The sequence below is a fragment of the Mesoplodon bidens genome, assembly GCF_964165515.1.
Source record: "Mesoplodon bidens genome assembly, chromosome: X".
Lineage (NCBI taxonomy): Eukaryota > Metazoa > Chordata > Mammalia > Artiodactyla > Ziphiidae > Mesoplodon > Mesoplodon bidens.
In genome coordinates, this window is record NC_138163.1 from 20,740,888 (window position 1) to 20,765,336 (window position 24,449).

At 39.7% G+C, this 24,449-nt stretch overlaps 1 protein-coding gene across 2 annotated transcripts in view; it reads left to right on the top strand.

Moving 5' to 3' along the window:
• Positions 1-5,064: 5,064 nt before the first annotated feature.
• The window catches only part of MCF2 (MCF.2 cell line derived transforming sequence), a gene marked incomplete at both ends in the record, with an annotated part of 83,653 nt that continues 64,268 nt past the window's right edge, over positions 5,065-24,449 (top strand). The window contains 4 exons of one of the 2 annotated variants that reach the window (XM_081222959.1): positions 5,065-5,089; positions 9,546-9,660; positions 10,780-10,870; positions 23,947-24,066. In XM_081222959.1, the coding sequence (XP_081079085.1) occupies positions 5,065-5,089; positions 9,546-9,660; positions 10,780-10,870; positions 23,947-24,066 (351 nt within the window). Of the gene's footprint in view, positions 5,090-9,545; positions 9,661-10,779; positions 10,871-14,404; positions 14,456-23,946; positions 24,067-24,449 lie in introns of those variants that run through there. The other variant, XM_081222960.1, reaches the window with a different exon arrangement.

The following is a 24,449-nucleotide window of genomic DNA, read 5'->3' on the forward strand; positions in this document are numbered from 1 at the left end:
TAATTTGTGCTCCATTTTTGCCTCTTATTTTTAGGAAAAGGTAAGAATGGAGGTATTTGCTCTTTTAAGCAGTTAGTATGTGCCCTGGCTCTCTGGCGCTTGAACAGAACGGCACATGTGTGCAGCATGGTTCAGAGCTTGTATTCTTCTATGGGGTATGAACAGAAACCCCGGAGAAGGGATAAATGTATTGTACACAAGAGCGTGTCACTGTGACATAAAGCTCAAGGGTTGGAATTATAGCTGTTATACACCAGAATCTGGAGTAAAACACTTTCTAGAAAATGGGAATGCTTGTAGATACCAATTTACTTAACTTTATAAGCCATCATTTTCCTTGTAGGAATCATTAATAAACTCAGTAGAATTTAAATATCTTGGAATGGTAATACATACTCAGTTCATGGAGGAATAGACTCTTGGAGAAGTAGGACAAGAAGGATAATTTACTCCAATCCACCTACATGCTCCATTGTCCTCTCTAGCCTCCTTGCTACAGAGCTGCTTGGCCTTCGTTCCAACCCTATTAGTGGTAGGGGAAGGCTTCTCTACCCACCACGGCTGTCATTTCATCTCCAGAGAGTTCTGACTTCTAAAACAAGTGCTTCTTTACATGGAGTCTGTGTAGCTGTCTCTGTTGCTTTCTGTTTGTCTTCTCTCTCTCTCTGAAGGGAAAAAACAACCAACCAACCAACTTCCAACCAACCAAACAACCAGCCAACCAACCACACAAAGAAGTACCTGATCAAGTAGGTTTGGGAAATGCTGCATACACAGCCCATACCCAGGGAGTTGCAATGTGTGTGTGTGTGTATTTGCTGGGGAATGTTGCAGTATGCTTTACCCCCAATATCACAAAACTTTTTTGATTGCAAATCTTTACTTTTACCCAGAACATCTATCCACAGCTTAGTATCTGGCACATAGTAGGTGCTCAATAAATATTTGTTTTAAAAAAAGTGAATGGATGGGGCTTCCCTGGCGGCACAGTGGTTAAGAATCCGCCTGCCAATGCAGGGAACACGGGTTCGAGCCCTGGTCCGGGAAGATCCCACAGGCCGCGGAGTAGCTAAGCCTGTGTGCCACAACTACTGAGCCTGCGCTCTAGAGCCCACGAGCCACAACTACTGAGCTCACGTGCCACAACTACTGAAGCCCAAGCGCCTAGAGCCCATGCTCTGCAACAAGAGAAGCCACCATGATGAGAAGCCTGCACACTGCAATGAAGAGTAGCCCCTGCTCGAGGCAACTAGAGGAAGCCCGTGAGCAGCAATGAAGACCCAACGCAGCCGAAAAAAAAAAAAAAAGTGAATGGTTGCAAGATAAATCTTTAAAAGCTAGGGCACCCTGTATCAAGGTGACAAGTGTTTTTTTTTAATATTTATTTATTTATTTGGCTGCGCCGGGTCTTAGTTGTGGCATGCAGGATCTAGTTCCCTGACCAGGGATCAAACCCGGGCCCCCTGCATTGGGAGCACGGTGTCTTAGCCACTGGACCACCAAGGAAGGCCCTGACAAGTGTCATTTATTTCTGCAAGTGACACAACCAAAGTGGATCAACTAATTGGATGGGTTTACCTTCCTCCTCTGCGAACCATCCTAAATACATTATTTATTTCCATGCCTTTTAGGACTTTAAAAATTCTTTGTATTTGCATTCTGAGCTTGTATCCTCATTTGCACAACTACCTGTTATGTTATAAAAGATATATTAGTGATTGAGTTTGCAATTTATGGCCAAGGCAATAAAAGCTTGCCTCTCTTGCTTCCTGATCAAATGTATGGAATGAATGAGTTGACAAGCACTCTCCTCATCTTTTGTTGTTTGTGCCTGATTGTGTTTGACTGTACAGTCACATGGTTGGTTCTTCAGCAGAGCTTTTCAATGAAGAGCTGCTCCATCGGGGTGTTTTTGAGGCTGTTTGTCAGATTACTTATTGAGTTAGTTCCCTTTTTTGGCTTCCCAACCAGCCCTTTTTCACAACTAGTCCAAAGTAAGGAGAATGCACGCCTTTCATTTTTGAATGATTGACCTTACCACGTGGGACGGCTCCACAACCCTCCTATCAAATGTGAATCTGGTCAACAGGAATATACTGTAATATGGACCTGATCCGGCTTCGGTGACCCAGGCTTTTTATTTCTCATGCTCTGGAGTAAAAGAGTTTAAAGGGTCATCAAGAAGAACATTCTAAACCATATTTGTTCTCACTTTTACATTTCTGGAGGAAATCTGTGTGGAAATTCAAGAAGGTTAGATACAAAGCTGGGTTTAACACAGTGTCAGCTTTCTCCAAAGTCTGTACTCTATTCCTCTCTTCTCAGCAAAAGGCCCACCTTGTCTTTCGTGGCTGTTCAGTGATAACCCCGTGGCTTCTGTTTCCCTTTCCTGCCATCTTCTCTCCCTTCAGTCTGTTTCCAACCCAGAACTTGATCATTTTTTAAATTAATCAATTAATTAGGTTGCTCCGGGTCTTAGTTGTGGCTCACCAGCTGTGGCAGTTGGGCTCCTTAGTTGTGGCATGCATGTGGGATGTAGTTCCCTGAGCAGGGATCGAACCTGGGCCCCCTGCATTGGGAGTGTGGAGGCCTAACCACTGAGCCACCAGGGAAGTCCCTGATCATTTCTTAAAGCAGTAACATCTTCTCTTTTAACCATTTCTTTTAATTGAGGTGTAGTTGATTTACAATACTATGTAAGTTTCAGGTGCAACAGAGTGATTCCCAAGTTTTAGAAGTTATACTCCATGTATAGTTATTCTAAAATATTGGCTGTATTCCCTGTGCTGTACAATATATCCTTGCAGCTTATTTATTTTATACATACTAGTTTGTACCTCTTAATCCCCTACCCCTATCTTGCCCCTCCCACCATCCCTCTCCCCACTGGTTACAACTAGTTTGTTCCCTATACCTGTGAGTCTGTTTCTTTTAACCATTATTTTATCCTTTTTGTTAGTGTGGAAATGTCATTTTGTTGGCATAATTGTGGGAGACATTTTATGATAGTGTGTTTTCCTTATATCTATGGATTTTACCTGTTGTCGGATCTCAGAGAATGTAAGGGGCCTTGGAAAGCATTTGTTGTATTACCCGCAGAGGGTAGTGAGCTGAGGGGTAGGGAGTGACTTGCCCCAGATCCCAGAGCTGCTCAGTGGCCGAGCCAGCACTGGGCCCAGGTCCCCCCATCCCCAGCCCTCGGCCTTTTATTTTATGCCCTGATGCCTCTCTGATTATGTGAATGGATTAAAAAAAATTGTAGAGTAAGTAGACATAGTTTCTGTATCTGTGCAAGAGCCTGAATGGTATGGGAGGAATCAGGCTGCAGATATTAGTGCTTCCAGATCTGCCACATGACATAAAATTTATCCATTTATGTTGATAGCTATTTCTACTGATCAAAGCAGGGGAGAAAATTGGGTCTTATTATGTAGGAATATTTTAATGCCTAATGCTCTCATCTAAATGGTAGAACACGTTTGGGGCATTGCCACTTGTGCAGGCCTCTGAGAGCAGAGAAAGTTCTAGTCCTCTTTGCACTATCCCCATCTCATCCTTCCTTCAGGTCTCCAGGCATAAAAAGTGTCAATATATGACACATGTTTGTGACTGTCATAAACACATGCTTTTATCAGAGGAAACATGTACCATTGTAAAAATAACTGCTTTTGGCAGTTTGGGTTGTGAAGACTGGGACGTACCAGGAGGCTAATATTTTAAATTGCAGGACATTTTTAGGAATTGATTTTTATGTCCTGACAAATGGTGGATTTTTAATGGCATGTTTCTTATAAAAAAAAATTTGTCAATGAATTTATGTTTCAAATCGTGTGTGTGTGTGCTTGTGTGTGTGTGGCTCTGTAACAGAGGCCCTATTCCACTGTCTGGTGTAGGTCATTGAGAACTTGTCTGTGCAGGGCCCTTGAGCAGGATAGGCCCTGATCCACCACCTCCATACGGTATGATCTAAAGAGCACTAAGAAGGGTAATGCGTCATCAATCTGACACCACCAGAGACCAGGTCTTTGAAGGCCCTATGTATCAGAGGGCAAGGGGAAAATATGGTTTCTCTGAGAGATGTCACAGGCATTAAAACCAGCAATCCAAAATAGCTGAGTTTGATGACCCATTTTCTTTTAAAAAGTTATCCTTGCTCATGGACCAGAGGCACGTAGTGAACTTTGACCTGGGGTCCCTGTAGAGTTCACTAGAATTGAACATTACAAATTAGCACTTAAGATCTGGGACAACTAAAATATTGAACATCACATGGATGTGTCCCACCTCTAATGGTCAAAGATGAGTTAATAGGCTGCCGTTCATGGAACACTGACTCTTATGCCAGTTATTTTGCATTTGGTCGGCAAGGCGCCCTGTGGGGTAGGTATTATGCCCATTTTACAGGTAAGGAAACTTGAGGCTCTGAGAGGCTAAGTAGCTTGTACATGTTTATACAGCCAGTAAATGCAACAAGCTGGGATTGGAATCTAGGTTTCTCACATGCTTAACCAATACTTTGTACTTGCTCTCTGACATTTTCCTGACCTGTAAGATGGGATAATAATACCTTTCTCCAGGTTATTTTGAGGATCCAATGCGAAAACGATCCGAAAAGTGCTTTGTAACCGCTAATAAAGCTTTGCAGAGTGAAAGGCATTGTTAGAAGTAAAAGACACTATGCCAGTGTCTCTATGTGACTATCTACCCTTTAGATAAATACATCTGGATGTCCTGGAGTTTGGACCTTTGCCCCTGGCTTTCTGGTGAGTGAGAGTAGTTTATGTCCCAGACATAGATTCTGAGAACGAGGACACTGATCCTCCTTACCCAGTGATATTGTCCAGAGTGTGATTTCCTTCTTATGTGGCTGAGAGGAATAAAGAGAAGGTCAGCAGTGCGTCTGGGGATGCAGATCTGTGGGACCCCCAGAGTTCTTTTCGGCACGATGAGAAATCATGTGTGCGTTTCTGGCTGTCCTCTAACGTGCCCGTTGTTTCTATCCCTTTCTCGTTTGTCATAGAAACCGAGGTGCTCCACCGTGTGAAGGACATCAGCCATTTCCCAATGCAAGACATTGCCTTCCTGTCTGGTAAGTAGACTTTTTCATATATTTAGACCAGATAAATGTTTGAATCTATTAGCAAAGTTAGTTTGGTCCTTCTTATATAAGTGGCTGTATAATTTTTATATTTTAATAAACATTCATACATTGTGCATGTAGTTGCTAAAAAACGGACACTTAGAGAATAACTAGAGTTTTGAAATATGTTTAGATATGTGATTAAAACCAGTCTTACCAGTCTTGTATATTGGACGTTTGGGCAAGTCTTCAGCAATCTGTGATGGGCGAAAGTGGAATACATCTCCTAGGTGGGTGCAGGCTGAGTGAGAGGGTAACCACTCAGGTGTCTTCTTTGAGGTTTCCCCCTCCACCATAGCTCTGATGACTTAAATGTTCATTACAAATGCTGCAAGTCACCCTAATTAAGCATCATGTATTAAGTTTTCTTTTAAAGGATTTCATTTACACATGATAAAAAAGTTTACTTTTCTAAAATATGTATAGGTATTTGTATATGCATTTGTATATAATTTCTAAAAATTGTGATGAAATACACATAACATAAAATTTACCATCTTAGCTATTCTTTTTTCTTCTTTTATAATGAAATTTATTTTATTTATTTATTTATTATTATTATTATTTTTGGCTGCATGGGTCTTCATTGCTGTGCACGTGCTTTCTCTAGTTGCGGTGAGCCAGGGCTACTCTTCGTTGAGGTGCGTGGCCTTCTCATTACAGTGGCTTCTCTTGTTGCGGAGCACAGGCTCTAGGCGTGCGGGCTTCAGTAGTTGTGGCATGCGGGCTCAGTAGTTGTGGCACACGGGCTTAGTTGCTCCACAGGCATGTGGGACCTTCCCGGAGCAGAGCTCGAACCCGTGTCCCCTGCATTGGCAGGCGGATTCTTAACCACTGCGCCACCATGGAAGCCCGTTTTTTTTTTTTTTTTTCTTGCGGTACGCGGACCTCTCACTGTTGTGGCCCCTCCCATTGCGGAGCACAGGCTCTGGACGCGCAGGCTCAGCGGCCATGGCTCACGGGCTCAGCGGCTCCGCGGCATGTGGGATCTTCCCGCACTGGGGCACGAACCCGTGTCCCCTGCATCAGCAGGCAGACTCTCAACCACTGCGCCACCAGGGAAGCCCCTGGAGGCCCATTTTTAGGTGTACATTTCAGTGGCATTAAATACATTCACATTGTTGTGCAACCATCACCACCATCCATCTCCAGAACTCTTTTTGTCTTATAAAACTGAAACTCTGTACCTGTTAAAAAAATTACCCCTCATTCCTTCTTCCATCTAGCCCCTGGCAACTACCATTCTACTTTCTGTCTCTAGGTATTTGACTCTTCTAGGTGCCTCATATGAGTGGAATCATTGCTGTATTTGTCTTTTTGTGACTTGCTTATTTCACTTCACCTAATGTCCTCAAGGTCTTTCTATGTTGTAGCGTTTTTCAGAATTTCCTTCCTCTTTAAGGCTGAATAACATTCCGTTGTATGGATGGACCACATTTGTTTATCCATTTATCCATTGATGGACACTTGGGTTGCTTGCACCTTTTGGCTATTGTGAATAATGCTGCTCAAAAACGTTAACATATTTTTAGAGATAGAGCAATGGGAAACCACCCTTGTCTTTTTAATTTGGTCAGATATCTAGGGAAAGCTTTGCCTAGAGACAAGCAGATTCCTTTCAGGTGTTAGAGTAACTTGAACTATGCCATTAAATGTTATATTTATTGTATTACACAGATAAGAAGAATTTACGAGTATATGCATTGTTTGCATGAAAATCCTTCTTAAGTGTTCAGAGTACAAGAGACCATCTTATTCCTTTTAAGTAGTTTAATTATTTCTTCTGAAATGATACCTACATGCTCAGTTTACTAAACACACATTTACTTTACAGATGATCCTAATTGGACACTTCAATCTGGCCTCTGCTTTAATGATTATAATTAGCGGTAATTGTGGTGACTTAATTAATGTGGTTTTATATTTTATTTTATAAGTGGTATAAATGTGTGATATGCTTTCACTGTTGAGATTCAGGGATTTTAATGAAGCTTCTTAGTGTTTTTCCAACTGTGTTCCAAATAGAACCACCCTCAGGACCTGTTCCTAGACCTAGATCCTGCTCCACAACTTCTTTCCTTCTCTGATTTTTCTAGTTGTTTTAAAAAATGCTTATGCCTATCGTTTCTTTTGAAGAAAGGGTTCCCAATGGGAAAAATACTGAAAGCCCCCATTTCAGAATATAAATATCTCCCTTGTTCTTTTCTCACATGTTTACTACCTAGTATAGCACTTGTAGGTACTCAGTGGTAATAACGGTTTATAGATTAGTCAGTGACAATCTGTCCTTAACAAGAAGCAACATTCTTTCCTTTGACAGGTATAGTTTGCTTAAGTGTTGCTTGGCAAGTCTAAGTTATATTATATTATATATATATATATATATATATATATATAGAGAGAGAGAGAGAGCATTATATGTTATATATTATTTATATTCCTAGTTCTACACCATACAGTACCTATAGAGGCCCTTTGTTTCATGATTGGCTAATCTCTTGGTTCAGAGTTGTACAGTTTCTCCTTTGAGTTCCTTTAAAATTCTTGGGTGGGTGCCATCATTTTCCATGATTATCTTTCTTCATCCTGCTCTTTAAGTCTAAAATGTTATAAAGATTTATCGTCATTTGATTTATTACTTTGGTCCAGTTTGATTCAACAGATACTATGGGAATGGGGACCTCCCTTCAGTTTCCGTTGGTAAAGATTAAGGCAAGGAATGAATTTGATCTTTCCCAAGTACCCTTGTGTAGAATATGTGTTCTGCTTTTGTTGGATAGAGTGTTCTAGAAACGTAAATTAAGTCACAGTGCTCAGATTGTTATTCGGGTGTACTGTTTCCTAGTGAACTGCCTGTCTACTTGTTCTATCATTTATTGAGAGGGGTGGTGAAATTTCTGACTAAAATTCTGGATTTGTTTATTTCTCCTTGCAGCTCTATCCATTTTTGTTTCATGTATCTTGAAGCTCTGTTATCAGATACATACTCGCTTAGGATTGTTATGTCCTCTTGATGAATTTACTGCTGTTTGATTATCAAATGATCTTCTTAATCTTGACTCTGAAATCTTCTTTGTCTAAAATTAGACACCTTCCTTTTAACTACTTAGCATGATATACCTTTTTCCATCTTTTTGCTTTTAATGCATTGTGCCTTTATATGTATATACTTTTTTGTGTGCCTTTATATTTAAAGTGTGTTTCTTGTAGGCAATATATAGTTGTGTCTTGATTCTTTTATCCAATTTGACCATCTCTAACTTTTAATTGGGTTGTCAAAATCATTTACATTTAATGTGATTATTCATGGCTCAGTTTAAACCTATCATTTACTATTTGTTTTCTATTTGTCCTATTCTTTGTTTTTTTCCCTCCATTTTTGCTTTCTTTTGGAATTAGTTGCTTTATCATTCTACTTTCTCTCCTTTGCCTTTGTCATAGTTTTATTGCATATTGAATATTTTTATATCCTGTACCTTTATTCACTTAAATTTAGCCAAATAAGAATTACAACTAAACCTCTCAAAAAATTTCTTTTAGCAAGCTAAATTCAAAGGCCGCCATACAACTTTTCTCCTAAAATAATCTTTCAACTTCCATTTAGTACTAATATGTACTGAGCACCCACTCTGTGCCCAGGTGTTAGGCTGACTACAGAGTGGGACCTTAGGCACATGTAAGGCTCATCCGTGCACTGGGTGGCTTTCATTCTCAATCCTCCAGGCTGCGTAGAGGGCTGTGGAGTGGGGTGCACACTGAATTTTAACCCATGGAGAATTTGTGGTCTTTCTTTCTTTGCATTAGTAAGATTCCTATTCCATTGCTTATATTGTTTCTTCCACCAATCCGTTAGAACATCACTTATTTCCTATACTCTTTTCATGCTCACCGTGACTCTAAGTGGTCAGTTTTATCAAGGTTTCCACTTGTTATCAAGCTGTCAGTGACTCACTTTGAATTCAGGCTCATAGCATTGGTATAGAAATAGTTATTTCCCAATACCCATGGTTGTCCAATATGAGTGATCAGCTCTATTTTCAACTGCATTTATTATACACATTCTGTGAAATTTTTTCTCATTTTGCCTTCTCTACTCCCTCCTTCCCCTCTTTCTTTCTTTTTCTTTCTTCCTCCCTCCCTCCCCCCTTCTCTTTCTTCCTTTCTTTCTTTCTCTCTCTCTGTCTCCCCCCCTTTCTTTCTTTCTCTTTTTTTATTTCAAAACCACCCTGCCACTTTTTAGACTTCAGCAGGAGCATGGTGCCGTTTTGGTTTCTGTGGAGATCATCATCCTTATAAAAGTTGCATTGGCCCCAGACTGTCTTCTAACCACCCCTCTCAAATCAAAAATCCTCTTTCTTGCATTGTAGTCACAAAAATGCTAATTTGTTTTTTTATACTATTTTAGGTGGCCGGGGAAAGGACAATGCTTGGATCATTACATTTCCGGAAAATTGTAATTTCAGATGCATACCAGAAGAGATGATAGCAAAAGTGCTGACTTACTTGACATCTGTTGCAAGGTATAGCATTTCATTACATTTTTTTTCAGTTTGGTTTCTATTGGCTACCCATTTGAATGTAGTAACAAGAAAATGGTGTTTTAGTGTGGCTTTTGTTTTTGTAAATGATCATAAGACTCACCTTCAGAGTAGATAAGAAATAACTTAAAAGGGGAAGCTGACAGCTACCTAAATTTGCTATAAAAATTATACTGAGGATCTATGAAAACCAAATTGGGGGTCTACAAGTATTTGTCCCCATGCAGAAGAACATAGATTAAAAATGATGATCATACATAAAGCCTTTAATTCGCCTAAAAGGAACTCTGACTAGCCAGTAGCTAGACACCTATTCTTCATTTCTTCCAATGATAAAATATGAAGACTGAAAGTTAAATAGACTCAAAAGTGATATTGGAATGGATTAGGAGTTACATGATATTAGAAATCATTTGAGATGAGAATGCTTTAAGGGGAAAGTTTCAAAAGCTTCCTTAAAGATTTTATTTAGGTTGAAAACAAATTTTTTAAAGGAAACATTTTCTGGTTATTAATCCTGAAGACTAAGAAGGCAGGAATCTAAAATCATAATATTGTGAAGAACCTCATGAACAAAAATCAAATCCCAGAAAACTAAATTTACACTGCACCCCTTAAAGCTTGAAAGTGGTCTTTTTAGGGCAAATAAAAGTTTTATTATCCATTACAATACTGCCTTCCCTCAAGGAGCAGGCAAGAGGTAGGAATATGTATTTAACAGTGTTTTTCTGAATGAATGAATGGATCATTGACTCCTGATGGATTGCCGTGAAGTTACATCTGACGTCATGAAGGACAGCTGTCTATAAGGTTTTCCCATGCCCCAAATCATAGTGTTCCGAATCCATTTTAGTGGCCTACCTGCATGACACTATTACTTGCCTATTTAAAAGATTGACATTAGTGACAAAAAAGAAATTTAAATAGTGAGTAGTGGAATATGGAATTAAATTGGCTTTCCATTGTAGCACTTTGTGATAACTTTCCAAATCTGTCTTCAGGCAAGACATCACATGTAAATGAAATAATCAGAAGTAAGGATATATCTAGCAAAGTTGGGTTATTACTAAGAAAAACAGAGTATTTCCTCTCATCTTGTAGGCGAAATGGATCTGACTCCCGATTTACCATTATTCTTGATCGAAGACTGGATACCTGGTCTTCTCTCAAAATCTCTCTCCAAAAAATCTCAGTGAGTACCAATTTATTCTACAGTAACTTCTTTTTTTAAAAATAGATCTTTATTGGAGTATAATTGCTTCACAGTGCTGTGTTAGTTTCTGTTGTACAACAAAGTGAATCAGCCATATGCATACCTATGTCCCCATATCCCCTCCCTCTTGAGCCTCCCTCCCACCCTCCCTATCCCACCCCTCTAAGTGGTCACAAAGCACCGAGCTGATCTCCCTGTGCTATGCGGCTGCTTCCCACTAGCTAACTGTTTTACATTTGTATTCTACAGTAACTTCTTGACTTTGTTTTGCATTATACTTTCTGTTTGTGGGGTACAGCTTATTTTGATACTGATGGAGACAATAAAAGTAGATGGAATGGGGAGGTGGGGAACTAGAGAGGCGAATTGGTAGAGGAGATTGAGCTAACCAACTTTACCCAAAATAAAACCTAATAGGAAAGAATGAGTAGTTAATGGTTCAAGTTGAGTGAGAAGTGATTCATGGTCCCCTATGCCTTTCAAAGCAAGGCAATTTTTTTATGAGAACTGTTTAAAAAATGGAAATAGCTGTGTTGCTGTATACTCATTATATATGGAAAAGTATAAAGAATAAGTATTAAAACAATAGTCAATAATCGAACCATCCAGAAATAAGCACTTTTTAACATTTTGGTGGGTATCTTTCTAGACTTTTCTTTCCCCTGGGGTAGAGAGGGAAGGGAGTCACCTGCAAAATGACATATTGTCCCTATTGGAAGCTAGTCCCCAGCTCTCCAAGACCCAGAGAGAAAAAACAGTTTCCCTAAAGGAGACGATAAGAGAGGTGCAATCCTGCCCACAGCCAAGATGATCTTTTACATTATTAGGCTCATCTGGATATTGTCTGACACTTCTCTTTCATAGAAGAAGAGGGAGGTGAGGAACCCATAGACTCCTCCTGAGCTGGTAAGAGGGGCTGTCTGCAAATGTGCCGTGCAGTCAACTTCCTCTATCAGACCAGAATAGCTGGGAATCAATATATGTTTTTCTTTGAGAGTCCAATGTCATCAGCCATCTGAAATTCTTCCTTCGTCTCCGGACTCATGCGGGAGACCACACCCAGCAGAGGCAGTTGGTTTAGTTATGAAGGCAAGACAAAAATCTAGGTTGTTGGACTTCTCAGCCAGTGTTCTTTTTGCTCTACTAACTTGCTGACGAGTGTAAGAAATACACTGGCACTCACATGGTAAAATGAATGAGATCATTATTCTTCTCATACCCAGTATGAATTATTTCTCTTCTTGGGCAAGTCAGCAAGGTGGTTTTTTGTTTATTTTTTATAACAGAAGTGTTTAATCCTAAGCAATGAAGAGAAGAGTTAATACCAGATTCATAAAAGTTACCAAAATAAAATGGTAAAACCTCGATTTTGTATAATACAGTTTTGCTTTTTCAAAGGCATTCACATTTATTAAGTAATGTTGATTCTCTTTGTTTCCTGATTAAGTCCTGTGGGCAGGTATCATTATAATTGTCCCATAGATGAGGGAATTACATTGATACACGCATTTTGGAAAGATTACGTGTTGAATCCAAGGTCAAATAGCTAAGTAACAAAGAGCAGGAGCAAGAATTGAATTTTCATGAACTCCAGTTGGTGACCTTTCCACCTGCTGCTTCCTATCATTTTCCAACTGACATGTGGATAGAAAAATACATTAATTTTTTTTTAGAGAAAGGTAGAAATTCCTTTGGAGAGAGTACATTTGGCCTCCAAGTACTATTGAGCCCTATCAATGGGCTGAATCATATAAAAGGTATTTATTGTGCCCTGGCCTTTCGCTTATTGAGCAGACTTTAGTTTATGACAATAATCAATTATTTAATACTAAATATAGCACTTGTTACAATAAAACATTTTTTATCACCCAGCCCAGTTTTTTTTTTTTTTTTTTTTTTTTTTTTGCGGTATGCGGGCCTCTCACTGTTGTGGCCTCTCCCGTTGCGGAGCACAGGCTCCGGATGCGCAGGCCCAGCGGCCATGGCTCACGGGCCCAGCCACTCCGCGGCATATGGGATCCTCCCAGACCAGGGCACGAACCCGTATCCCCTGCATCGGCAGGCGGACTCTCAACCACTGCGCCACCAGGGAGGCCCTCAGCTTTTTTTATTTTGACCAAAACTACCTGCTTGATGAGATTAATTTTCATTGAGTGACTGCTTGGCACATGGCATCAGTTTTTTGGTAAAGTTTTATTTTTATTAATCAAATAGATTGCTTAGAACAGAGTTCTTGTTTTTCCCAAAAGAGAAATACAAAATTGGGTCTTGATACTATTGATTTGGGGTCAACAAAGGAATAATGACTTTGTTGACCCCAACAGAAAGGGAGATGATGCTCCCCTTTCTGTTTCCCTAGGGAATGTTCTCTCAGTGGGGAAGTATGAAGTATGCCCAACAAAGAGCTTTGAGCCCAAGGTCTCTTTACTTGCATAACAGCCGGGCAGGAGTGGGAGGTGGGGGAATGGCAGGTGATGATGACATGTAACTGGCTATAGATTAGTTTAAGCGTTGTTTCTTTTTAGCATTTTAAATGTTTCTGCTTATGGCAGAGCTTCTATACCCATACTCAAAATCACATTAATTGTATCTCAACCATTAATAGCCATTGGACACTGTTTGCGATAGAGGTAAATATTGAATGCAAGCCAATTTCAAGAACAAAAGTTGACATCCAGAAAGAATTTCTGGTGAAAATGGCCATTGTATAGATAGGTGTAACTGTCTTTTGTACATTATTTTAAACTAGTGTCTATGAAGTAATTATATGATTAAATTTGAAGATCTTAATTTCTAGATTCCAAAAGAAACTACGCAGTTAGGCTATACTTCATAATGATAAGAGACAAGATTTTTTTTTTTTAGTTATACATTTTGGGGAAATGTTCATTTGGGAGAGAATCCTATCCGTCTTAGAAAGTTTGCACATTCTGCTCTTTCTAGATTATCATCAGGACAAAATTTCACAAGCTATTAACCTTTCACAAGGCTTAAACCCAGAATAGAATTTAATTAAAAAGAAAAACAAACAGAATTGAATTTCAAGTTACAGACCAGGGTAGGACAAGATTAAAGATATCAGTTAATACTACCTTCACAAAGATTCTTAGCATTCCACCTTAAAAATCAAATTGCGCAGAGGAGAAAGCCAGTCCCATCTAGCCCCTAGGAGGAGAGTGTTTTTTTTTTTTCCTTCTTCCACTCCCTGGACGAGGCTGATCTTCTTGAGCAGTCCAGCACCAGCTAATCCATGAGGTTCAATCAGGCTAAGTAATTGGGGGAATGTGTCGACTCTGAATTACAATGAGCAGCAGGGAAGGCTCTGTCAGCTGACGAATCAGGGATAGTGGTTTTTCTGCAGCGCTGCCACGGTGGTAATGGAAGCAGCTACGGTAGCTTTGTTTGATAGAGATTTTTGGCTGCCGCTTTTAAATACTACCTAAGAAGCGGCTCATATTTCATCAATGTGGCATTGACAATTGGAAAAGAAGAGTGTTATTGTGTATAGGCGAGATGGCAGAAGCAACTCCCCCGAGAGGCAAGATGAGGTTCAGAAGGAATGCGGTAAGGGCTCTGCCTGCAGTCCAGGAAAGCCTGTTCCCAAGTTCAAGGGCAGGGATGCGGCAGCATGGTGCTACAGCACAAACTGCTGAATGGGGCTTTTAAGGACAGAGGGCGAGAATGGAGTCTTGTGTTTGCATGGACTGCACTGATGTGATTCCTGTGATACGGACATAGGGGAATGTTAAGGCCGAGGAGGTAGAATGTAATTTCAAAATCTAAATCTTCCTCTTATGAGGAAGCACCATCCGTCATGGTACTTGTTCAAGACTGTATGAGCAATTTTGAATCGTTGGGCAGAGCAGCTTTAAGTGACTAGTTAAAAGAATATCTAACAAAAGGATTCATCCTTCCTTTCACCATGGTCAAGTAGAGTATGATATCATGGACAGACCTGGAGACGACTTCATCAGCATTTAAAAAGGCAGCCCTTCCTGGGTGTTACCGGACAAGTGAAAAAATGTTGAAGTCTGATGATTTGAAATCTTTCTGATTTCATTTCTTCCACATATTCAAACTTGAAAGATGCAGAGTTCTAGCCTGTTGACAACTGTTTCTTAAAGGAAAAAAAGTGACTCACTGTTCTTTATAAGCTAGAATTTAGAAATCTCTCCTTTCAGATACATTTTCAAATTTTCCCATCGTTGGTTCACTTGTATACTAAATTCCCAGCAAATTTCTGAAGGGATATTTAGATGTATTTTGGAGAGATACGAAGTAACACTAGCTAATTTGATAACTAACTGGTCATCAGCAAGGTTTTCAGGGCTACTCTTTTTCTTTCAAAACTTAAGGTAATGTTGTTGATGTTATGATTTAAAATATAAGACTTGCTTATTTAAATAATCAAGACAACACACAAAAAATAAGAAAGTGAAAATCAGTCATAGAAAAAAATGACACTTGGAATCAAAAGTAAGATCAGGGAAATAAACCAGTAAGAATTTTATTGTTATTGAATGCCAGTGAACATCAGTGGGTGAGTAAACGGTTTATTTTCTAATAAAGCTCTTGGCACAAAATGGTATATTAAAAATTACAGTTTAGGATATGAATCTTTTATCTCCATCTCTACACATGATTTTGTATTATGGGAATAATAGCTTCAGACTTTTAACAGACAATTCATGGTGCACAAGAGATGCCTGTGCATATGCTTTGCAATACTGGGTGCAACTGACATTAGTACTTATGTTATCAAAAGTAATTTACTTAAGCTTTCAGAAAATTCCTAATTCCTTTATATGCATAGATGTTTCCTCAGTTCTGAACTTTGTTTCACGTAGATGCACATCCCTTAATATACACACAAATTAATACAGCACACAAGTACTCAGTGAATAGATATATCTAGTACTGTGCCACACACAACATGGGTTACAAAGGTAAACATGGAATGGCTACAGACCTGAAGGAGCTTTCAATCTAGTAGAGAAGGTAGGACATGTTCATAAATCACTATTAAATAACTATTATGAAAGGACTTCTAGTTGGTAGCGAAGGGCTCACAAAGGAGATGACGTTTGTTTGGACCTTAAGGAAGAGCATATGTGTCTATTACCTTTCTTGGTTTCTTTCTTCTCTTTTTCTCTCAAATGAATTACTTTAAGTGGTCCCTATGAACAGCTAGCTTGAAATGAAATTGATTGGATTAAGCCTGAAGCCCAGAACTATGGTGGAAGACAAATTTGTTCTGTTGCATGCATAGAGGCTGACCAGAGTGAAAAATTTGCAACTCAGTTGGTGACACCATAGTTTGACTTGGAAGGATCTCTGGAGTTGGGCTGATTCTAGAGGCTATGATAGGTAGCACCTGGAAGGATGGTAGCAGTGGATTTAAAGTCCAAAGAGAGGCTTAAACTGGCTACTTGGAGGAAATCGCAATGAGTGTGAACAAGTGAGGGGATTGAGAATGGATATGGGACAAGAAGGGCGAATCACAAGGAAAAGAGTATAGCCTGGGACTGTCCCGCTCCTGAGATCACTTGGCAAGTTATTTGGCTATCTGTGGAGTTACTCTTCCTTTCTCTCTTCTTTAAGGGTGGGGTATGTGGGAAGAGTGCAGTAGTAGCTCAAGGCCTTGAAAACTCTTCTCTGTAGCTTGAGGGCACGAGATGTTCCCCAGCGTATTCTAACGTGATAGTGTGGACTTTATCGAGGTCAATCACATTGCCAACAATTCAGTATCTTATATTCTGTAATAGTTATATTCTGTAACTATTGTAATATGAAATTATAATAGTTTTGTTCAGTAGGCTCCATGATGCTAAATTGTTTCAAACATTTGTTTTTACTGTTAGTATTTGTCCTATTTTCTAGATGTCAAGGTCAAGTTATTACTAAATGCCAGGCAGCAAGTCTGAGTTTGCATTCAGCCTGTGCGTTGTTAAGTACGTGTCCTGGAAAGGGTTAAGGGTCCTGGAAAGAGCTTGTCCTTAGCATTCAGATTGGCCTGGTTTCCCTCTTATTGTGACTGCATTTCTCTGCCCTAAAGATGCAAAGAAAAAGCTCTAGGAATATAAATTGTTTTCATAGTAAAATAATCAAATTTTTATGTGGCATCAGCCACTGTAAGCGTTTTTAAAGAAATAACTAGAATAACTGAAAAGCGAGCAGGGGGTGTATGAATTGCCTGTCTGAGATGCCGCACAAAAGAATATTAAACAAGGTTAATTTCCAGACTTCAGTAGTGAAAAAGCGATGCCTTTTGTCATTGTTATTGCTGTCCAAACTGCCGTGAGGCCATATAACTGGGTGATCTGAAGACAGGCATGAGGAGAAGGGAGTAAATGTCTTCTCTAGGAGGGGAAGGGGAGAGAAAACGAATCCTGTGAGCCTTAACTTGAAGAACCGGTCAGAGCTGCTGCCGAGGGCTGGGGTGGGGCCGTGCTCAGAAACGGGAGAAATGGCTCTGAGCCCTATGAAGACAGGCTGCATGTTCATTTTTACTGAGGCGCCTTTAAGCAGTCACATGTTGGAACTCCAAAAAAAAAAAAAAAAGCCTGCAACCAGTGCCTAAAACCAATGCTGTTTCCTCTCTCATGCTGCATGCTTTTTTTTGGTAAAGAAGAAAGCAATAAAAAAAAACAAGGCTGACCCTTGCTCACATCTTTTTGGTTTTTTGACAGGCTCTCAAAAATGATTTATAGTTTGCAAATCTAGGGTTTGATTTTGGAGAAAATAGGAACTGGGCCTTTTCATGTTTATATAACCATCCAGATTAGAGATCTTTAAGGCAGCATACCAGAGAATGTAGAAATGTAGTTTCCCCAAACTGAATGGGAAACCTCAGGGGGCTTGCGCTATATTTGCTATAAGATACGTGCATCTGATCCTGTTTATGATATGTGATATGCTGTTTGAATGTTCATTTCAATAGCGGCTTTAAAATAGATTATCTTGAATCTTTTAGTTATGTAAACATCTGTATATAAAGAATAGAATCTGTCTCTATACCTATTTGTATGCTCACATGCAAACACATGCAGACTGACCCTAAATCCAAAATGGCCCTTTAGGTTAAAATTTCTCAAGAGTTCCCTGTCCCCTCCAGATTCTCATAGCCAGCGATCACAGCCAGAGAAGTGGACAAAGCGTTGATACTGGCCCAGGTTCCGATGTATGAAGCTTTAGTTCCAAGGTTGCAAACTGGTAGTCCATACATGTGTTTTGTTGAGACCATCCGGTGCTTTAACAAACTTTCCATTTGTTTCCCATCTTTGAAAATCGTGTTTCCCACAGAGGTCTGAATTTCTGGCTTTTGAGAAATCACAGATTTGGCAGAGCTGGGCCCACCTTCCCACATGACAGCGTTTATGGAACTGACTAGTTGTGAAATGAGGATAAAAGAACCTATTGCATGTAAAATACTTAGTATGATGTCATAATATCATGATGAGGATAGTTCTCATAATAGTCATTCAGCAAAAAGCAACACTCCCACCCATGGCCAGCTAGCCAATCTCCTGTCCCTACCTTAAGGCTTTGAGGGGTCCTGAATACATGTAAATATATGTACGTGTGTGTATATATATATATATATATATATATATATACATTTTTTTTTGCTGGAGAGAAGCTATTAAAAGTCATTCACATGAGGTTGTAGTTTTACTATAACTAGTTTGACAAGCACCTATTTAAATTTGGGATAAGTGAGTGGGACTGGGATTAAAAAATCAAGTTTATCTGATTCATACATGGGATCTAATGGATGTGAGGCATAGAAACAATATGCCTGGTCTGAACTGTATGATTTAGTTTTCTAAAAATATAACTCTGACAAATCACATGAGTTCTTTGAGTGTCACCTAATTGTTTAGTAGTCCTGCCTACTAAATAATAACTATTGCCTACAAGTTATTTATTCCTTCAAATGGCTTAGATTTGAGAGTAGCTATTGGGTTAACAGAATCCATGTATTCTAGGAAGATTTGCATGGCAGCTCAATAAAGATCCTAAAATTATCCTATAATGAACAACATTGCAAATGTAATTATACAGGCAATAAATGAAGTGTTCATCCTTGATAGTGCATTTTCTTTAGAAACGCAAATATTTGTGGGCTTTAAAAATATATATATTTATTTATTTATTTGGCTGCATCGGGTCTTAGTTGCAGCACACAGGATCTTCATTGCAGCATGTGGGATCTAGTTCCCTGACCAGGGATTGAACCGAGACCCCCTGCATTGGGAGCTCGGAGTCTTAACCACTGGACCACCAGTGAAGTCCTATAGGCTTTCTGTGAGAAGTGAATCACTAAACATTTTGAAGGAATTAAGGGAGGAATTAAGGAATTAAGGAATTAAGGTATGATAAAATAATCAGGAAGTTTTACTTAAGAATGATCTCCTTAGAATGTAGAAATATCTTTAGAAGCATTTTATTCAGCTTTCAATGTTTGGGATAAACCCCTTTATCAAATAGATGGAATAACTGATTTAATAAAACAGCCAACATGAAATCCCTGACTTAGGAGCAGCTGAACACCCCCAAACCCTGCCTGAACTCTCTTCCCCATGGATGCTGTGAACAGTGATTCTGCTTCTCTCTCCTCTCTACTTTGTTCCCTGCTGTGTGATCAGCTGTCCCAGGGCCTGGCTGCTTGTTCTCCTAGGAGTGGCAGGTTAGAGACCAGGGCCTGACCTCAGGGCAGAGAGATGCCACATGTTCTTCTCTGCTCCCATAGTATCCCCCCACCCCCAATTTTGGAGGTGGGTCAGTATTCCAGGCTTTAAGTTAGTCATCGCTAGGGTGTTGCATCTAGAGATTTCCAATGCAATACCAGAGAATAGGACATTAAGGAAAGTCAGAGACAAAAAGACAATGAGAGCAGATCAACCTAGGATCCATGAAACAATAAAAGTAATAGTGCTTTAAGTGTTGGCAGAAGTAGGATGCTTTTGATTTCATTTAAAAGTGAAAAAATAAGCTGGGGCAAGGCAGTTTAAGTATAATAATTATGCTGGTAATTTTCCCATGTGAAGGAGAAGGAAAGGCTTAACTCCTAAAGTGAATAGGATAGAAATATACTTAGTGCTGTCAGTCTAGCAATAGGTCCAGAGTTCTCACAAGTCCCTGTCAGAGTTTCCCCTTAAGCAAGCCTTTATCCATATACCGAAAAAGTTTTCTACCTAAGTCTGCTTGTTCTTCTTTAGGTCCAAGAACCCAAGGTAAATTAAAAAAACTATCTTATTAATTGTTTTAGAGTTGACAAAGTAGCTTTTTGGTTTTTTTTTTGCGGTACACGGAACTCTCATTGTTGTGGCCTCTCCCATTGCGGAGCTCAGCCTCTGGACGCACAGGCTCAGTGGCCATGGCTCACAGGCCTAGCCGCTCCGCGGCATGTGGGATCTTCCCGGACCGGGGCATGAACCCGTGTCCCCTGCATCGGCAGGCGGACTCTCAACCACTGCGCCACCAGGGAAGCCCAACAAAGTAGCTTTATAGTCATTATTTCTTTTAATTCTTATAATAACTATGGTAAGTATGTACCATTCTTAGCATAAAATATAATAGACATTATGTACATAATAGACAGTAGGATACATATTATCATTGGGACTCTATGTCTCTACTTCCAGTTCTCTATACATTGTTGGCTTTGTTCTTTGGAATAAGCTTCCTCTAGCAGCAGGGGTCATGGCTACCAGTAGCTCTGGAACTTCACCCTCAAAGTTTCCTTCCCTCAACACTAGTTTGAAAAACCCTAGTGTGGGACTTTTTACATCAAATTTTCATCACACTACAAATCATTGTGTGTTAGAAGGGCAAGGCCATGAGGAAAGAGAACAGTTCTCATTAGAAACCAATATTCAGAATAATAAGAGGTTGGGCTTCCCTGGTGGCACAGTGCTTAAGAATCTGCCTGCCAATGCAGGGGACATGGGTTTGAGCCCTGGTCCTGGAAGATCCCACATGCCACTGAGTAACTAAGCCTGTGCACCACAACTACTGAGCCTGCACTCTAGAGCCCATGAGCCACAACTACTGAAGCCTGCATGCCACAACTACTGAAGGCCACATGCCTAGAGCCCGTGCTCCACAAGAGAAGCCACCACAATGAGAAGCCCGCGCACCACAATGAAGAGTAGCCCCCACTCGCCACAGCTAGAGAAAGCCCACGTGCAGCAACAAAGACCCAACACAGCCAAAAATAATAAATAAATAAAACAAAGAAATTTATTTAAAAAAAAGAATAATAGGAGGTTGTCTTAGTCCTTATGGACTGCTATAACAGAATACCATAGACTGTGTGGCTTATAAACAACAGAAATTTATTTCTCACAGTTCTAGAGTCTGGAGTCCAAGATCAAGGTGCCAGCAGATTTGGTGTCTGGTGAGAGCCTACTTCCTGGTTGGTTCATAGATGGCCATCTTTTCTCTGTGTCCTCACATGGCATAAGGTGTGAGGGAGCTCTCTGGGGTCTCTTTTGTAAGGGCATTAATCCCATTCATGAGAGCTCCACCCTCATGCCCTAATCATCTCCTGAAGGCCCCACCACCAAATACCTTCACTTTGTGCGTTAAGTTTCAACATATGAATTTTGAGGGGAGGGGAAGTAGTTTCTCATGAAGGGAGAGGGTAGTACAGATATGGCCACCTAGAAGAGTTTTCAGGTAGACAGCCATCCCGATTTGTGTCTATTTGTAATCATTGTTTAGTTTATTGATTTAATTTTGTGCTCCTTTCTTTTACCTATTTGTATCACACTCTGTTCTCTTTCCCTGACTCTAGTTCTCATCGCCACTTGTTTATGTTTTTATCATCATCTCAAGTTGAATTTTAAAAATCTCCAGTTTTGAATGTCATTTCAAAGTCTAGGTCTTATCCCTCTATGAAAGTTACTCTTTTTTTTAATAGACTTTATTTTTTAGAGCAGGATTAGGTTCACAGCCAATTGAGCAGAAAGTACAGAGTTCCCATATACCCCTGCCTCCACAGTGTCTTATTAATTTTTGTTTTATAGTTTTCTTCAATTATTATTATTCCAGCATTCCTAAAAGATGACTGTATTTTAAACATTTTGGACATATTTTGCTTTATTATGCTTTAACCCACTGTTCTGAGACTGATGACTCTCAACTCTACATTCCCAGTGTAGGCTTCTTTCCCTCCTTACTTGTATATCCATTTGTCTGATGGACATCATCAGATTGTACTGATGACCCCTTCCAACAGGTCAAGGGATGGGAATCAGTATCATATCCCTCTGCTGAAAACCTGCTTCTCTTGTGTTCCCATGTCAGTGAGGGTCGTACCATTCACTCAGTTACTCAAGCCAAAAATCTGGAAATTGATTGTCCTAGTCTTTCCTTTCTCATCAGACACAGCCAGTCATCATGCCTTGCAGATAGTACCTCCTAAATTCTACCCTCATCCCTGCTATTGTTGCTCCAGTTCAGAAACTCACCATCCCTGGCTTGGATGACTGTTCCAGCCTTCAGGCTCATCTGTTTGCTTCCACTCTTGTGCAAATCCTGTCCTTTTCCAAAGCCAAAGTGATCCTTCTAAAATGCAGATCTGATCGTGTTGCTCTGCTGCTTAAAAACTCTTGAGTCTCCCTTTGCCGCCAGGAAAAATCCCAAGATCTTTCCTGATCTGGCTCCTGCTCATCTTTCTAGCACCATCTCCCATTGCTGCACCCCTCCACCCCCATCAGCATTTTCCTCTAGCTTTCTGGACTGGGACCTCTTGATGTGGGGCAGACTCGGGTACCAATTCAGACTTTACCAGGTGGGTCAAGTTATACTTAAACTCTATGAGCCTCACTATTTTTTGTTTGTAAAAGAGGATAGCCTAACTAATTCACAGGGTTATTATGAAGAGGAACTGTGATAATGTTGGCAAAATACTTCGTATACAGTAAGCGTTTGATATGTGGTGTTTTATCATTTCTATCAGGCTATACTATTCCACTCCTTGCAAATTCTGTATAGTGCCCTCCTTGTCTTTTGCATTCTTTCATTTAATGATTATTTCTTGACCACCTACTATGTGCCAGTATTCTAAGAAGCTGGGAAACATTGGTGCACCAGAACAACATTCTAATCCAATTTATTCCTCTTTATGGGAGACCTTTTTTTTTTTTTTTTTTTTTTTTGCGGTATGCGGGCCTCTCACTGTTGTGGCCTCTCCCGCTGCAGAGCACAGGCTCTGGACATGCAGGCTCAGCGGCCATGGCTCACGGGCCCAGCCGCTCCACGGCATGTGGGATCCTCCTGGACCGGGGCACGAACCCGTGTCCCCTGCACCGGCAGGTGGACCCTATGGGAGACCTTTTTGACATTCCTAGGTCTAGGATGCTCTGTGCTACCACTTCCTGTTGTATATTATTCTAATTCCCTTGTTTCATTTATCAACTTATCGTCCTATAGAGTAAATGATACTAATGGACTCTACTGTTAGACTGTCATTTTCTTGCAAGCTGGGTAGGAACTATATTTTATTAATTTGTGTACACCAAGTGTTAACAGTGCCTGATAATCATTTACTTAAATACATGGAGTAGACACATAGAAGATATTCTGTGAATGTTGCTTGACTGAAATAAAAATATGAGTCCATAAAATAGTTTTCTTCCATTGTTTACTGCAGGTATTCAGTATTTCAGCTCCCTTTGGCATTTACGGTTATCCTAGAAACCTGCCTCCTAATTCTGTTTTACAGGGATTAAATGCAATTTGAGTACAAACAACTAAGTTTAAAATGAAGTTTAAGAGTATAATTTTTCATAACTTGGGATTGACTTTAGTGTGAGAAAATTCCAGGCCACGAGAACTGCAAGGATCTGACCTGATGACCTTACATTAGTTTTATTTCTATTTTTGTGTTTTTAGATTTTATCAATATCCATTTTTTAAAGTTTTATCCTTTTAGTGGCTTTTATGACTTTAGAATTTGTTTTCTTTAACTATATATTTTCTGCCATGTGCTCACTTGAATGCATGTTTTGACAATTTTTTCTTGCTTTCCTGTGGTCTTTCTATAGGTTTCCTTCCCTGGGAACTTGCACTTGGTTTTGGTCCTTCGTCCTACCAGTTTTCTCCAACGAACTTTCACAGACATTGGATTTCGATTTAGTCAAGAAGATTTCCTACTCAAATTACCAGTAAGAGTATTTAAATGTTTTGTCCCTTTCTCATGAAGACTTTGCACCATGCTATTTATGTTTTACATGTGGTCACAGAGCATGTAAAAGAAAAAAATAGAATTTATCTTCCAAAACTGTAAAATCAAAATGTCTAAAAGTCTTCTGCTCCTACTGTTAAAATAGAGGAAAAGATTAATCAACTTGTAACAAAGCAGTTCCTTCTGAAAAAGATGACTGTCACATATGTTGTATATGTGTATATATGTATGTGTGCATGTGTATAAAATCAGGACATTTTATTTTTAGAGAAAAAAAATGAGTGTGTGTTTTATGTATTTGAACTCCCATGAACTTACATCCTGAGCTAGTTCAGAGTAACATTTTTTTTTCAAAAGATATTT